The 15,610-nt window shown below is 41.5% G+C and overlaps 1 protein-coding gene across 3 annotated transcripts in view; it reads left to right on the plus strand.

Moving 5' to 3' along the window:
- Positions 1-15,610, plus strand: part of FANCC (FA complementation group C) — a 342,843-nt gene that overhangs the window by 156,852 nt on the left and 170,381 nt on the right. For all 3 annotated transcript variants that reach the window (XM_073545963.1, XM_073545964.1, XM_073545961.1), the window contains 2 exons: positions 2,247-2,357; positions 8,684-8,739. In XM_073545963.1, coding sequence (XP_073402064.1) covers positions 2,247-2,357; positions 8,684-8,739 — 167 coding nt within the window. The remainder of the gene's footprint in view (positions 1-2,246; positions 2,358-8,683; positions 8,740-15,610) is intronic.

Genomic DNA, 15,610 nt, shown 5'->3' on the forward strand with positions numbered 1-15,610 from the left:
GGCGGCCTCAATAATAAAAAGTTGGTCACACTCGTCAAACACTATGTTTGACGTGTGTGACCAACCTGTCAATCAGTTCTCCAAGCGATGCTCCAGATCGCTTGGAAAACACTAGCAATTCTGCAAGCTAATTACGCTTGCAAAATGCTAGTTTTTCCGCTGGAAAATTGCGGGAATTTAAAATGCTATTTTCCCGCGGAATGGAATCCCGGAATTCTCGCAGTAATTTCAGCGAGAGTTCCGCTACACGTGAACCCAGCCTAAGTCATATCATTTTCCAAACAACACCTCTCAATGAATTCATCTAGGGGTGCAGTGAGCATGTTGACACCACATGTGCATCACAGAAATCCATACCATTGGGCAGTGAAGAAAGTATAATTACATTTTATCGCTAAAATGTTGTTTTAGCTCAATTTTTGTTTTTTTAAGTGCAAATAGGAAAAAGTTGTGCAATTTCTCCTGAGTGAAAATTGCAAACTGCCGTTGTAGTAATCTCTTTATATAGCGCCAACATATTCCACAGCGCTTTAAAGTTCGCACATATTATCATCGCTGTCCCCAATGGGGCTCACAATCTAAGTTCCCTATCCCTAAGTTCCAAAATCTGTCTTTGGAATGTGGGAGGAAACCCACGCAAACACGGGGAGAACATAGAAACTCCTTGCAGATGTTGTCCTTGTTGGGATTTGAACCCAGGACTCCAGCGCTGCATCACTTTATTCTGAGAGCTATAACTTTTTTAATTTTCCACTGACGGAGCTGTATTGCAGCTTGTTTTTTGCCGGACAAGATGATGTTTTCAGCTATACCACTTTTATTTACAGTTGTCTTTTTTTTTAACGCGATACGATGAAAAAGCATATTTTTTTTTTTTGCATCGTTTTGGATTTTTTTCTTGCGGTGTTCATGGAAGGGGCTAACTACTGGGACATTTTTATAGGTCTGGTTGTTCCTGACGCGCCGATGCCAAATACGGGTAGTTTTTTTTGTTTGTGTTTTGTTTCTTTTTCAGAAAAATATTTATTTATGGGTACAAAATATATAATTTGTAATTTTTTTTAAGTATAGTTTTACAATTTTTTATTCTTACTTAGTCCCACTATGAGACTTTCATTTTCACAGCTCTGATCGCAGTTATAAAGCATAGCAATGCAGGAGCATCTGCGATCGGTGCTGCACTGACACAAGTTAGTTACATCATGCACTGCTCATGATCTAACTAGCTTGCTAGCCCTTGTGACCCTGATGTCATTATGATGACATAAAGTCACTATGGGAAGGATCAGCCCCTCGCGGTGACTACACGAGGGTGCTGGTCGGAGGGCAGAGGGAGCCCCCATCCCTCTGCTTTCCTTCTAAATGCTGCGATCGATATCGATCGCAGCATTTAGAAGTTTAAACTGCCGGGAGCGGTTCGGGCACTGCTCCTGGCACTGAGTACTGGGTGTCACTTGTAATGCCACCTGAACAACTGGCGGCAATAGTGCGCACACAACTCCTGTATGCGCAAAAAACCCTGGACGTATCCATACGTCCAAGGTCGGGAGGCACTTCCTAACCTGGATGTATGGATGCGTCAAAGGTTGTGAAAGGGTTAATGGCTGGTAGAAGCTAAGATTTTTTTGTTTCATACTTTTTTTTTTTCAACAGATGCAACAAGTATTGTAAAAGCTGACACATGGACCAAATGTGGATCCAACACACAAGTGTGAAACTGGTCTTACATTTAGGTTATATGTTATACTATTAGTATTGGGTATTTCCCCATGAATTGTAGGTGTATCAATTTACTAGAAGGTAACCACAGCTTTTTGTCTACTTTACCATTTAGAATTTTTTAAATTTTTTTTGTTTTGCTGTTATTTATTCTACGGATTTCCACCCAATATATTTATAGTGGTTAGGGCTCCATTTTCTCTGGCACTAAGCTTCAGTATTCTATACCAAATGCCAACTGCCTGCAGCCAACACTTTGGGAACATATCAGCTTACTATATTGTTAATATGCAGTGAGTGGCATCTAAAACTAGATAGATACTGGGGATTTGGCGCTATGTATCATAAACCTGGTTCTCTTACAATAAAGATATACTTTAATAAATGTATAAAAAAAGGGTTAATTTAAATAAAAAATATAGCAGTCCAGACTGACCATTCTAGGGCTTTGTTACAATTGTTATCGTCAGAATTTAGTACATAAAATAATGTTAACCCTTTGTTTATAATGGTCTATGTTCCCACAGAACCTGTTTTGTCATCTCCTTTCTTCATCTGGAAAAGAAGAGGAGGAAGCTAATATTTTAGCTCAACTTGGCTGTACGGCTACTGTCTACTATGATAAGCTTTTGGAAAATGTAAGTGTATTTAATGTCATGTCTAACCTGTTATATACTGTGTTTGCACCAAACTCATAGTGGACACTGACTATGATTATCTATATTGCATACTATCACAAGACTGGTTTATTTCAGTATGATATCAGAATTGGTTGCTTTCAATTTTTGACAGTCGAGGCTGACATTATTTCACATTTTCTGGCGTGTTAAACCATTGCAGGCTTTATTATTGTGCATGAAATAAATCACTGTAGTTACTCAGGAAAGAGATAAAGGATGAGGAGGAGCTGTATGCACAAACATGCTGTAACAGTGAGTATTTTCATTCTGACTGTCATTACTACAGGTTTTGCATGTTGACTAAATTGGCCCATTCAGTTTGGGTAATGCCGTAAATGGCTGTGGTCCCTCGTAGTGGTCTCCAGTGCTGTATCATTAGAAATTAATTTGTCACAAAGGTGGAAGAAAAAGACCGGGTTTTTCAATGTATCCGCGCTGACCACAGAAGGACAGAGATATTCTTGAAAGCTTTATTGTCCCAACGCGTTTCGTGGCAAATCTGCCACTTCTTCAGGGCCGAAGAATGAAGCCCTGAAGAAGCGGCAGATTTGCCACGAAACGCTTCGGCACAATAAGGGTGTGTGCAGACGCTGCGGAATCCGCTGCGGATTAATCCGCACGGATTTTGCAAAAACCGCAGATAAAACCGCAGGTCAAAAGACCTGCGGTTTAGCCTGCGGTTTGGTCCTGCGGTTTCACCATCTCCACAATGGTGGAGATAGGAAACCGCTGCGGATTCCGCAGAAAGAATTGACATGTCAATTCTTTCTGCGGTTTCAAAACCGCAGGAAAACCGTGCGGATTAATCCACACCGTCTACACAGCGGTTTTTGTTTACCATTCATTTGAATGGTACTGTACACCGCAGCTAAAACTGCTGCGGGTCTGCAGCGGCCAAAACCGCTGCGGAACCGCAGCGGAATCCGCAGCGTGTGCACATACCCTAAAGCTTTCAAGGATATTTCTGTCCTTGTGTGGTCAGCGTGGATACATTGAAAAACCCGGTCTTTTTCTTCCTCCTTTGTGACATTGGTATCTATGGGAGTCTGCAGAAACCACTGGTTCCTTTTACATTCTGCAAGGGGTTGTGACTGTTCACAACTTGTAAAGGTGAGTGCACTAACCGTGTATTGTCACTAAAAATATCACTTTTATCGCCCTATGTGCCCTCTCTTTCCTAAATTTTAGAAATTAATTTCAAATATCTTGATTTTTGTTATTTGGTTGCACAGTTTTGAATAAATTGGGCAGCCAATTGCAATTTTATGATAAAGTAGAAAGCTGCTGTGACTCTTAAAGCAAAGAAAACAGACAGAAAATATGTATACAGGGTGGGCCATTTACATGGAAACACCTAAATAAGATAGGAACGTCAGTGATATCAACTTCCTGTTTGTGGCACATTAGTATATGGGAGGGGGGAAACTTTTCAAGATGGATGGAGACCATGGCGGACATTTTGAAGTTGGCCATTTTGGATCCAACTTTATTTTTTTCAATGGGAAGAGGGTCATGTGACACATCAAACTTATTGAGAATTTCACAAGAAAAACAATGGTGTGCTTGGTTTTAACGTAACTTTATTCTTCCATGAGTTATTTACAAGTTTATGACCACTTATAAAATATGTTCAAAGTACTGCCCATTGTGTTGGATTGTCAATGCAACCCTCTTCTCCCACTCTTGACACACTGATATCAACCCAACAAGAAAAGTAGACATCTAAAGAATTACTTTTATTTGTAACCACTAAAAAACACTCTCAAATTATAAGATAAAAAAAGATACATGTCATTCTCTGGGAATGAGCGTTGCCCATTGTTAAATGCTTAAGTAATAGACTGTCTCAGTAATTCTGATAGATAATTTTATACATATAATTTTTGATTTGTTCACCTGGTATTCCTTTCGGGTATTGCATATGTATATATATTTTTGCTTTGGTATATGTCCCTGATTAAAGTTTGGTTCACTACCTGTGTTGTATTTTACTGATATATTAGGTGTGTATTAGGCCTCTTTCACACTTCAGTTTTTTACAATCAGTCACAATCCGCCAGGTTTTGAAAAAAACGGATCTGCAATTTTCTTTTGAGGATCCGTTTTTTTCCACATTGACTTCCATTATTGGCGGATTGTGACGGATTGCCGTCCGTTGCATCCGTTTGTTTTGCGGATCCGCCAAAAGTTGCTGTCCGTCACCATCCTCAAAGATTTCTAAACGGAGCTTGCAACGTTTTTTTCTGTGGCGGATTTTCCAGACACTGATTTAACCCGAAATTCTTTCTGGGTGCTGGACCAAAAAAATCAATCTCTCTCTCTCTCCTTTTCCAGGCTGCAATTACTAAAACGGATCCGCCATCCGTCCTTTTGGCGGATTTTGACTGATGCAAAAAACTGAAGTGTGAAAGAGGCCTTAGGGTTTACAGAGATATCCATCGTTGAGCGGGTCGCAGTATTGCATATATTAGGGTTCCTACCTTCCCAAAGAGGTAGGTACAAACTAAGGAATGATCAGGATAATTTGTCCCTTGGTACTCTATCGTTTGTAAAAATTTGATTTGGGGCCCAATAACCACAGTATAGACACGACTATCTTTTTATTTTATAATTTGTGAGTGTTTTTGGGATTGTTTTTTAGTGGATTCAAATAAAAGTTATATTTTAGGGTTCTACTTTTCTTGCCGGATTGTGACTCTTAGGCTAGGTTCACATTAGCGTTTCTGTGAGCAGCGTATTATCTGCATGCGCAAGCACATGTTTATGCAGTGTTTTTTTTATCTGCATCATCTTACGCATGACGGCAAAATAATGCTGCGTGTGCATGCATTTGTATGCGTTTTTGCATGGGTTTGCGTTGTTTCTGCGCATGTGTTCGATATTTCCAATGCTTTTCCAGTTTCCTTGACACCAGACACCCAATGGGCATGTCTCACTGGATTTCAATATATAGACACACTGCACAGATGAAAGCCTCGTCTTTTGCTGCTGTATCCAGCTGCAAGATTAATCTTAGCATGGAGAGCTTCCTTATTATTCTTCATTTGCAATTGAAATTGGCTGTTGCCTTTGCTGTGGCTTGTGAAGAAGAAAGAGGATGATAAAGGAGAGGGAGAAGACGTCATCGTTGCTATTGGCAACACCCCATCATTGAAGTCTGAGAGAGCCTATCACTCATTGCACACTGAGCCATGTGAAAACCCAGAAAAGTTTTTTGAGTACATGAGGATATCGGAACAGAGCTTCGATGACTTGCTGCAACGTGTCCAAGGATCCATCACCAGGCAAGACACACAACTACGTCGAGCAATTCCTGCTGAGGAAAGTCTGTTGGTGACCCTAAGGTACGTAATGTTGAAAAATAAACACTGTCATGAATACTATTGTTCTAAAAACCATGTAATATTTTTTGTTTTTTTTTCACATTTTCTGTTCTGCAGATTCCTGGCTACCAGAGAGACCTTATCACCTATACATTTTCAATTTCACTTTTGAGTGTCCACCCTTTCTGGGATTGTTGGAGACACCTGCCGTGCTTTGTGACGTTTTGCATGAAGAATTCCTCCCACAACTGAACTCTGGATGGAAAATGTTGCAAAATTTCTGAACATTTGCAATTTTCCAAACTGTTTGGGGGCTGTGGATTGCAAACAAATTCGGATTGTGAAACCAGCTGGAAGCGAATCTGAGTATTTCAATTACAAAAAATACTTTTCCATTGTTCTCATGGCGAAGTTGCTGACTGTCGATTTGTTGTCGTGGACATTGGCTCTTTTGGACGAGGAAACGACTCCCAGACTTACAAAAACTCAGTCATGGGCCAACGTTTGTATGGTAATGATTTAAATTTTCCACAGCCATGACCTCTTCCGGCCACTGAAGGACCGCCAATGCCTAAGGTTGTGATTGAGAATGAGGTGTTTTAATGTGTGCCAACCTCATAAAACCGTACTCAAGTCGGGACTTGAATCACCCCCAAAGGATTTTCGACTGCCGACTGACAAGGACACGAAGAACTGTGAAGTGTGCCTTTAGATTGCTGGTATCTAAATGGCGCATTTTGGGTACAGCTATGAATCTTAAAATTGAGACAATTGATGAGGTTGTGAAAGCGTGTATTAAGCACAGTTATATCTTGGCAAAAGAGTGACCCAACTTAGAACTTGAGGAACCTGTTAATACCACATTGCAGGATTACCAAGATCACCCTCTGAGGACTACAGTGGAAGTTGCCCAAATGAGGGATAAATTTGTTGCCTACTTTGCACCGGATATTGGATGTGTGGCATGGCAAGACGAATGGTTTAAGCCGCTAAGTAAACTGTACCGGTAATGTTATGTACCTGTACTGTTTGCTGACTTTAATACTTACACCTTGACTGTAACTTTAATAGTAGACACCTTGACTGTAACACCCTTTAATACTTAACTCAACAATACACATATGTTTAAATAAAGAGATAAAGAAAACACAGGGCGACAGGTATTGTGAAACAAAAGAATTTTTAATAACAAAAATAAAAACTATTTGAAATTTAACAAATAAATAAAAAAAGAAAAATAATGGAATTTACTTTCGGGATCTGCAGGAGGGAGTTACATTGTGGACCTGGGGGTTTTGGGCTGTGATGTTAGGCTAGGAGTGGTTGGGGAAGTTGTTACATGGGAAGTGGCAGTCAATTGGAGGATCTGCAGCACCAGAAAGGTAGCACCAGGACGGCAGTCCAGGACCGGAGCAGCAAACGGTCTACAAGGAACAGAAAAAAAAATTAGTACAGAGTACATTCTGCAAAGACAAGTCTTGAGAGTAATGAACTTGCTGTGTCCTCACCCCCTTTTTATACCCCTTTGTTTTAGGAGTGGCTGAAACCAATTCCTGGACATGTTCAGTCTGAAGTACGCATTCGTATTGAACGTATGCCTACGCATGTCCTTGTGTAACAATGCGTTCCCATAGACAGTAATGCGTTGTTTTGACGCACTCCATCCACAATCCTGCGCATAATTAATGCCTCAAAAAATGCAACATGCTGCGTTCGCTGCACACCTACAAACAACGCATGTGTACGCATCCACATTTGAACTCATGTCCCTGCGTACAACATGTTAAAGATTTTTACACATGACACATGCGGATCTATGCGGATCATACGCTGCGCACAGATACGCTATTGTGAAACCAGCCTTAGATGGCCGTATAACATGGACGACAATCGCATTGCAATGATCGGACTGGCCTCCGGCTCTTCTGACTAAAGCACGACAGCTGCATAGATATACATGCTGTCATGCTCGGGTCAGGAGAGCCGTTGGGCAGTCCAATCATTGCGATGCAATCATTATCCTTGTCATACGGCTGTCTGACTGTGCCCTTAGGAAGTGGCTTCTAGCAGTTGCATTTTGTATGTATGCTACATTGTGTGCTGAATGCTGCTTGGAGCTTCAGACAAAAAAATACAATGTCAGTGGATGACTGCTGTACGGTTCTGCTTTGTGGCCTTACCCAAATGGTTCTCTATTGTCAAATTTTGATCAGTTGCAAAAGGTCAAGACCAAAATGTGTTGCTTGGTCTCAATGTGCTTTTGATATCAACTATAAAGGACTAAACACTTATGTAAATGACTGTGTTTTTTGGGGGGTGACTTTATGCATTTTTGCATAAACAAACATGCATGGCAATGCTTTTTTTCGACTGCATGACCCAAAATAATAGGTCATTTTAAGCATTGTGTAACACCAAAGGTAATGACCCTGAGAAAAAGCACTCGTTGTTTACGCAAAAGTCAACTTTTTTATGTCCATTTCATGGCCACAGAGTCTGGTTTTACCCTTAACATCATTTCCAGCTTATCAGACTTTGTATGGTCATTATAATCATATCATGCCCAAATTTAATAAACCATGAATCAATCAGATACTGACTGCATAATTGCAGTCATGTATGTGTTACTCTGATACGCTGCAGCATTTTAGAGAAGACATACTTTGAGTATTCGGCAGCTTCTCTACGTTCCGCTTCCCTAAATTTATAGGACTCTCAAAATACATACAAATGAGGACTTACATGTCAGTTTTGGGGACTGGGGAGGGGATAATCCTGTCATCCAGGATGCATTGTTCCCAGCCTTCTTAAAGTATGCATTCTCTAAAAGAATACAACTTTTTACTTACCTAGTGTGCACTGATTATTATATCTTATAAATATATAGTGTTTGTCTAAAAATGTACACCCAGAATCTCCGTATTTGCTTTAACTATATATATTTTTGTACTCTCTTGATAGGTCATTTCATCAATAATTAAGCAGCTTAGACGAAGTCACGAAGACAACCGAACTCCGTATGTTTTGCCATCAATAATAGTAATTGTAAAGCTTTGAACCAAATTTAAAAATGATTTCACCCTTTTTACTATAAAACTCATGTCAAATTCATAGGAGATTAATTTGCAGATTTACTGTGGATGTATGGAAAATTCTGCAGTAGAGAAACATTAAAACTCCCTATTCATACTACATATACACTACCATTCAAAAGTTTAGGGTCACTTAGAAATGTCCTTATTTTTTAAAGAAAAGCACATTTTTTTTTCCAATTAAGCTAACATTAAATGATTCAGAAATACACTCTATACATTGTTAATGTGGTAAATGACTATTCTAGCTGCATACGTCTGGTTTGCAATGCAATATCTTCATAGGTGTATAGAGTCCCATTTCCAACAGCCATCACTCCATTGTTCTTATGGTACTTTGTGTTTGCTAAGGCTAATGGATGGTTAGAATACCCTTGAAAACCCTTGAGCAAGTATGTTAGCACAGCTGAAAACAGTTTGGCTGATTAGAAAAGCTATAAACCTGACCTTCCTTTGAGCTAGTTGAGAATCTGGAGCATTACATTTGTTGGTTCCATTAAACTCTCAAAATGGCCAGAAAAAAAACTTTAATGTGAAACTCGACAGTCTATTCTTGTTCTTAGAAATGAAGGCTATTCCATGCGAGAAATTGCCAAGAAACTGAAAATTTCCTACAATGCTGTGTACTACTCCCTTCAGAGGAGAACAGGCTCTAACCAGAGTAGAAAGAGAAGTGGGAGGTTTCGCTGCACAACTGAGCAACAAGACAAGTACATTAGAATCGATGCCTCACAGGTCTTCAAATGGCAGCTTCATTAAATAGTACACACAAAACGCCAGTGTCAACGTCTACTTGAAGAGGCGACTCAGGGATGCTGGCCTTCAGGGCAGAGTGGCAAAGAAAAAGCCATATCTGAGACTGGCTAATAAAAGGAAAAGATTAATATTGGCAAAAGAACACAGACATTGGACAGAGGAAGATTGGAAAAAAGTGTTATGGACAGACGAATCCAAGTATGAGGTGTTTGGATCATACAGAAGAACATGTGAGATGCGGAACAAGATGTTGTAAGAGTGCCTGATGCCATCTGTTAAGCCTGGTGGAGGTAATGTGATGGTCTGGGGTTGCTTTGGTGCTGGTAAAGTGGGAGATTTGTACAAGGTAAAAGGAATTTTGAATAAGGAAGGCTATCACTCCTTTTTGCAACGCCATGCCATACCCTGTGGACAGCGCTTGATTGGAGCCAATTTCATCCTGCAACAGGACAATGACCCAAAGCACACCTCCAAATTATGCAAGAACTATTTAGGGAAGAAGCAGACAGCTGGTATTCTATCTGTAATAGAGTGGCCAGTGCAGTCACCAGATCTCAACCCCATTGAGCTGTTGTGGGAGCAGCTTGACCGTATGGTACGCAAAAGTGCCCATCAAGCCAAACCAACTTGTGGGAGGGGCTTCTGGAAGCCTGGGGTGAAATTTCTCCAGATTAACTCAGCAAATTACCTGCTAGAATGCCAAAAGTCTGCAATGCTGTAATTGCTGCAAAGGGAGCATTCTTTGACGAAAGCAAAGTTTGAAGGAGAAAATTATTATTTCAAATGAAAATCTTTTTTCGAACCTTGTCAATGTCTGGACTAGATTTTAAATTCATTTGGCAACTCATTTGATTAATAAAAGTATGAGTTTTCATGGAAAACACAAAATTGTCTGGGTGACCCCAAACTTTTGAACAGTAGTGTATGCACAGTATCTGACACCGTAGATGCAGAATTTTGGGGGGCATTTGAACGAGTCCAATTTTTCATTTTCACTTGACAGCAAAAAGAGGACTAAAAATCGTTCAAAAATAGCAGAAAAAATGCAGCGGTTTACCTGCCCAGTCCAATTTTTCCCCACATTATTTTTTTATATATATATATATATATATATTTTCAACTTGTGTAGCAGTAAGGAAAATGTTTTAGGTTCTTTTATGTAATTTTTAAAACCCTAACATCAGTGTACAGGATATACATTGATTAGTCATAGCATTAAAGCTGTATTCCAGTCTGAGACATACTGGCTAGATCTCTATGATCTGATCGCTGGGCATCCTACCAATTTTTATATCTGTGGCTCCCAGTTTCCAACTACAGGACCACTATTGTGAGAACTTTGAATGGAAAGGTGGTCAAGCATTCACCATGCTACAGCATTTAAATTGTAAGTGCACTTTCAGGTGAATTTTCAGAATAAGTTTTCCTGCGTATGTACATATGAAATAACACTATTTCTGGCCATTATTTGATTTGTATTCTGGAGTTTAGAAGTTTTTACTTGTTCTTTTAAAGTTTCAGCTTTTTATCTACATGTGCTCTGCATTTTTCTCCCTCTTGCTTCTCCTTTCTCCATGGGTTTGTTGATGCTTTAAGCAGTTTTTGAGAGTGAATGATCACTGCTGGAAGCAAAAAAATGACTAATTTGTCAAGAAAGAAGTAGATATGTCTGATGAGATATATTACAAAGTTTCTTAGTGTCACTTGTACTATTGATTTTTGGAACAAAAAACGTGTGGTTACTATTTAAAGTCTTTTCCATGGCTCCTGATGAAGCAGACTCGAAAAGTGTTTGGGTCTTGTGCCCAGAGCTTTACTTTCTTTAGAACTGGTCTATAGGAACCTATATACTCCCTTAATTTGTGCCTCATTTATTATTAGGATATAGATAGTATTAACACTGTTTTAGGACTGATTTGTTTGCAGTTGGAGTCTTTATTTTATTTTAAAGGGCAAATGTTGTTCAGTAAGGCCGGGTTCACATTAGCGTTTGAAAACTCCACATACTTCTGCATGCGTCCCGCGTACCTATCTTTAACACTAGATGGTGGCCCGATTCTATCTCATCGGGTATTCTAGAGTCTCTGTTAAAATAAAAAATAGTTATATACTCACCTTCCGACGGCCCCCGGACTCTTTCTCTCCTCTCCATGCTCCCGGCATCTTCCGGTCCTAGTAATGCTTTGCGCGAAACACCGCTGTTGACGTCGCCCTCACGTGAGAGTGACGTCATCTCCGGCCCTCCTTGCTAAGCATTACTGGGACCCGAAGATGCCAGGAGCGTGGTGAGAGGAGAGAAAGAGTCCGGGGGCCGTTGGAAGGGGAGTATATAACTATTTTTTATTTTAACAGAGACTCTAGAATACCCAATGCGATAGAATCGGGCCACCATCTGGTGTATTATACTCCTGTTACACCCGGAGCTGCTGTCACTGTTCTGCTGTTACCTAATGTATTGTACTCCAGTTACAGCCAGAGCTGCAGTCACTGTTCTGCTATTACCTAATGTATTTTACTCCAGTTACACCCAGAGCTGCAGTCACTGTTCTGGGTGTAACTGGAGTACACTACATTAGGTAACAGCAGAACAGTGACTGCAGCTCTGGGTGTAACTGGAGTACAATACACTAGGTAAGAGCTGAACAATGACTGTTCTGCTGTTACCTAATGTATTGTACTCCAGTTACACCCAGAGCTGCAGTCACTGTTCTGCTGTTACCAAATGTAGTGTACTCCAGTTACACCCAGATATGCAGTCACTGTTCTGCTGTTACCTAATGTATTGTACACCAGTTACACCCAGAGCTGCTGTCACTGTTCTGCTTTTACCTAATGTATTGTACTCCAGTTACACCCAGAGCTGCAGTCACTGTTCAGATCTTACCTAATGTATTGTACTCCAGTTACACCCAGAGCTGCAGTCACTGTTCTGTTGTTACCTAATGTATTGTACGCAAGTTACACCCAGAGCTGCAGTCACTGTTCTGCTGTTACCTAATGTATTGTACTCCAGAATATGTACAGGACTGTGCCTGTGTAATGAGCGACGCAGCAGTGATGCCTTTAACGGCTGTAATGTGCCTGTACAATAAGCAATGCAGCCTTGTTGCCGTGACGACTAAGCAACTGTCGCTGATTGGTCGCGGCCTAACTGTCGCAACCAATCAGCAAGGCAGGATTTCCATGACAGACAGACAGACAGAATTAGACAATTATATATATATATAGATTAGGTACTCGGGGACATGGGTTGTATGTGGATGCATCCGCGTGGGGCGTTTTGAAGTGCCCTCCGAACGCAATATGTTGCATTTTCTTGCGTTCGGCGGCTAGTCAAAATGCCGCACATGGACGCATCTGCATGCATCGCATGTCCCTGCGTACACAATATTAAACATAGGTATGCCGGACGCCTGCGGAAGCAGGCGGAGCTTTAAGGAAAGAAGTCCGCAGCACCACGTTGCGGATTCAAACGCTAATGTGAACCTAGCGTAAGTGAATTGTGTTCTTCTGGTGGTCAGTTTGGTGCGATATGTAATATATTGCATGTAATGGATATTATGTGACTTTTGTTTTGTGTTGTTTGTAACTGAGATCTTGTTGCGATTTGCCATTATTAAACACAATGTTTCAGTGTATTGGCATAGACCCATGTAGCATTGATGCTGTCTTTCTTTAGGTATAGTCCATCATATAAAAGTCTTATTTTATCAGAATTATTAATAAAATGCAGCTTTTTGTAGATATGCTTCATAAGATATCTGTCACAACATGTAGCGATCCAACGAGGGGAGTCGGTCAGTGTACGGTACGACACACAACGAGATGGAAATGGAGAGAGGAAGGCCCAACTGATAGGGAAATGAGGTATAGACACCTCCTTCTCAAACCTGAGCCTGACCCTGCTCTCCCCTAATGCCCTAAGTGGGTCCTTCCCCCCAACAATCAGGAACCTCGTCCCTCGCTGTCACCTAGCACTGCCCTGGCCTCCCAACTGCAGATGGAACAACAAAGGGGATAGTGACAAACGCGAGACAGACAAGGAAAAAATACAAAATTTTGCTTAATAGCCTCCTCTGCTGCAAAGCACCACACAGCCGAAGAAAGACATCCAGACAACGAACTACACAAAACCAGCTGATGCACCACAGCAGCCAGAGAGCTCCAGGCTAGGTCAATATAGATTGCTCTATCACCAACAGTCAGCTGATGCATCAGGTGACCATTTAAAGGATGGTGAGAGTGGTCACCACCCACATCAGCTGACCTAGCAACTCTGCAGTTTCAGCAAGCTGCCTCCCAAGGGAAACTGACATTAACCCCTGCTGGTCTGAAAGGAAAAAAGCTACATTTAAATCATAGGGGAACCAGAGCTGCCACAAATCAAAAAAATGGATTGTGACAATATCTTTTGTAGATGGTACGTATTATAGATGAGTTTGGTCTCAGTTTTTCTGAATAGAGATGCGCGAACCTTTCAAGGTTCGGTTCGGATTCAACAAACGGACCACCGTTCGTTAAACAGTTCGTCGAACCCCATTAGCTTCAGTGGGAGGCAAAACCAAACATATAGACAACACCTTAAGGGGTGACAAAATGCTTCCCAATCAGCTAAAATTAGGGGCAGACACCATTAAAAGTGGCAGCAATAGATTCACAGTAGAAATTTGCAAATGGCACAGCAGCAATCAGCCATGGGCCATTCATGAGATATTAGGCTCTTGCCCAGCATTTACAGCTTGGAATTTAAGTTTTAATGAGGACTTTAATAAGCTGAAGACCTCACACCTCATGCAACACCTCCAAATTTTTTTTAATCCAGCCACACTCAGATGGCACAAACATCAGTTTCATACAGTAATATTGGTAAAAAAAAAATGTAAGGAAAGTAACACAGGTAGTTGACTGAAAGTAAGTGCAGGGCCTGCCTGTCTGGGAGACCTACTTGGGCAATCCACCAGATGGAGAGTGAATTTGGAGTCTCCATATATAAAAAAAAAACGATTGTCACACAGCACAAAAATGGCATCAATTTCCACAGAGTAGAAACAGTATAATAGGCCTCTAAAGCACCTTTTACTACAGGAAGCCCAAAAGATGGAGACCCAACTTGGAGTCTCCACATTTAAAAAAACTGTTTGTAACATCAGCAGCATTATTAACAGCAGGTACAGAAGACACCACAAAGATGGTGCAGACTGCAATAACGCGAGATCAATACCTAAGACTAAAAACAACACCATCGACTAGTGTGCCCACTCTGTGACTGGGGTGCAAAAGTCTTTGGAGATCCATGACTTGTCCATTTTGATGAAATTTAGATGGGCTACGCTTTTAGGGGAAATCCTGTCTGCCGGACATATAGGCCCCGTCACACTAGAGGGCCTGTCACACTAAGCGATATCGCTAGCAATATCGCTATAACGTCACTGGTTTTTGTGACATAATAGCGATATTGCTAGCGATATCGCTATGTCTGATACTTACTTCCGACCGCTCCCCCGCTGGTTATCGCTGATCGCACGAGAACGGCCTGGACCATTTCTCGTCGTCAGCTTCCTGCTGGGCTTCCTGTGGCGCCGACGAGCGACGCGTGGACGCGGGCGGGAGGACGTCAGGATCGCCTCGTCTGACATGTAAGTAGTGACCCCCGACCCCTGCGATGTCGCTGGTGAGATCTGCCTGTGTGGCAACTCACTAGCGACCACTTAGTGATGCACCAGCCATCCTGACCGCGTCATATCGCTGGTCGGGATCGCTGGTGCATCGCTAAGTGTGACAGTACCTTAAGCGATATCGCTAGCAATACGCTATAACGTCACTGGTTTTGTGACGCAGCAGCGATATCGCTATGTGTGATACCTCCGACCGGCTCCCCCTCTGATTATCGCTGATCGCGCGAGAACGGCCTGGGCCATTTCTCGTCGTCAGCTTCCTGCTGGGCTTCCTGCTGTGGAGACGAGCGACGCGTGGACGTGGGCTGGAGGACGTCTTCATCTCCTCGTCTGACAGGTAAGTAGCGACCTCTGACCGCTGCTAT

Source organism: Dendrobates tinctorius, unplaced genomic scaffold (assembly GCF_039654945.1).
Source record: "Dendrobates tinctorius isolate UK_male_01 unplaced genomic scaffold, ASM3965494v1 ptg000144l, whole genome shotgun sequence".
In the NCBI taxonomy this organism is placed as follows: domain Eukaryota; kingdom Metazoa; phylum Chordata; class Amphibia; order Anura; family Dendrobatidae; genus Dendrobates; species Dendrobates tinctorius.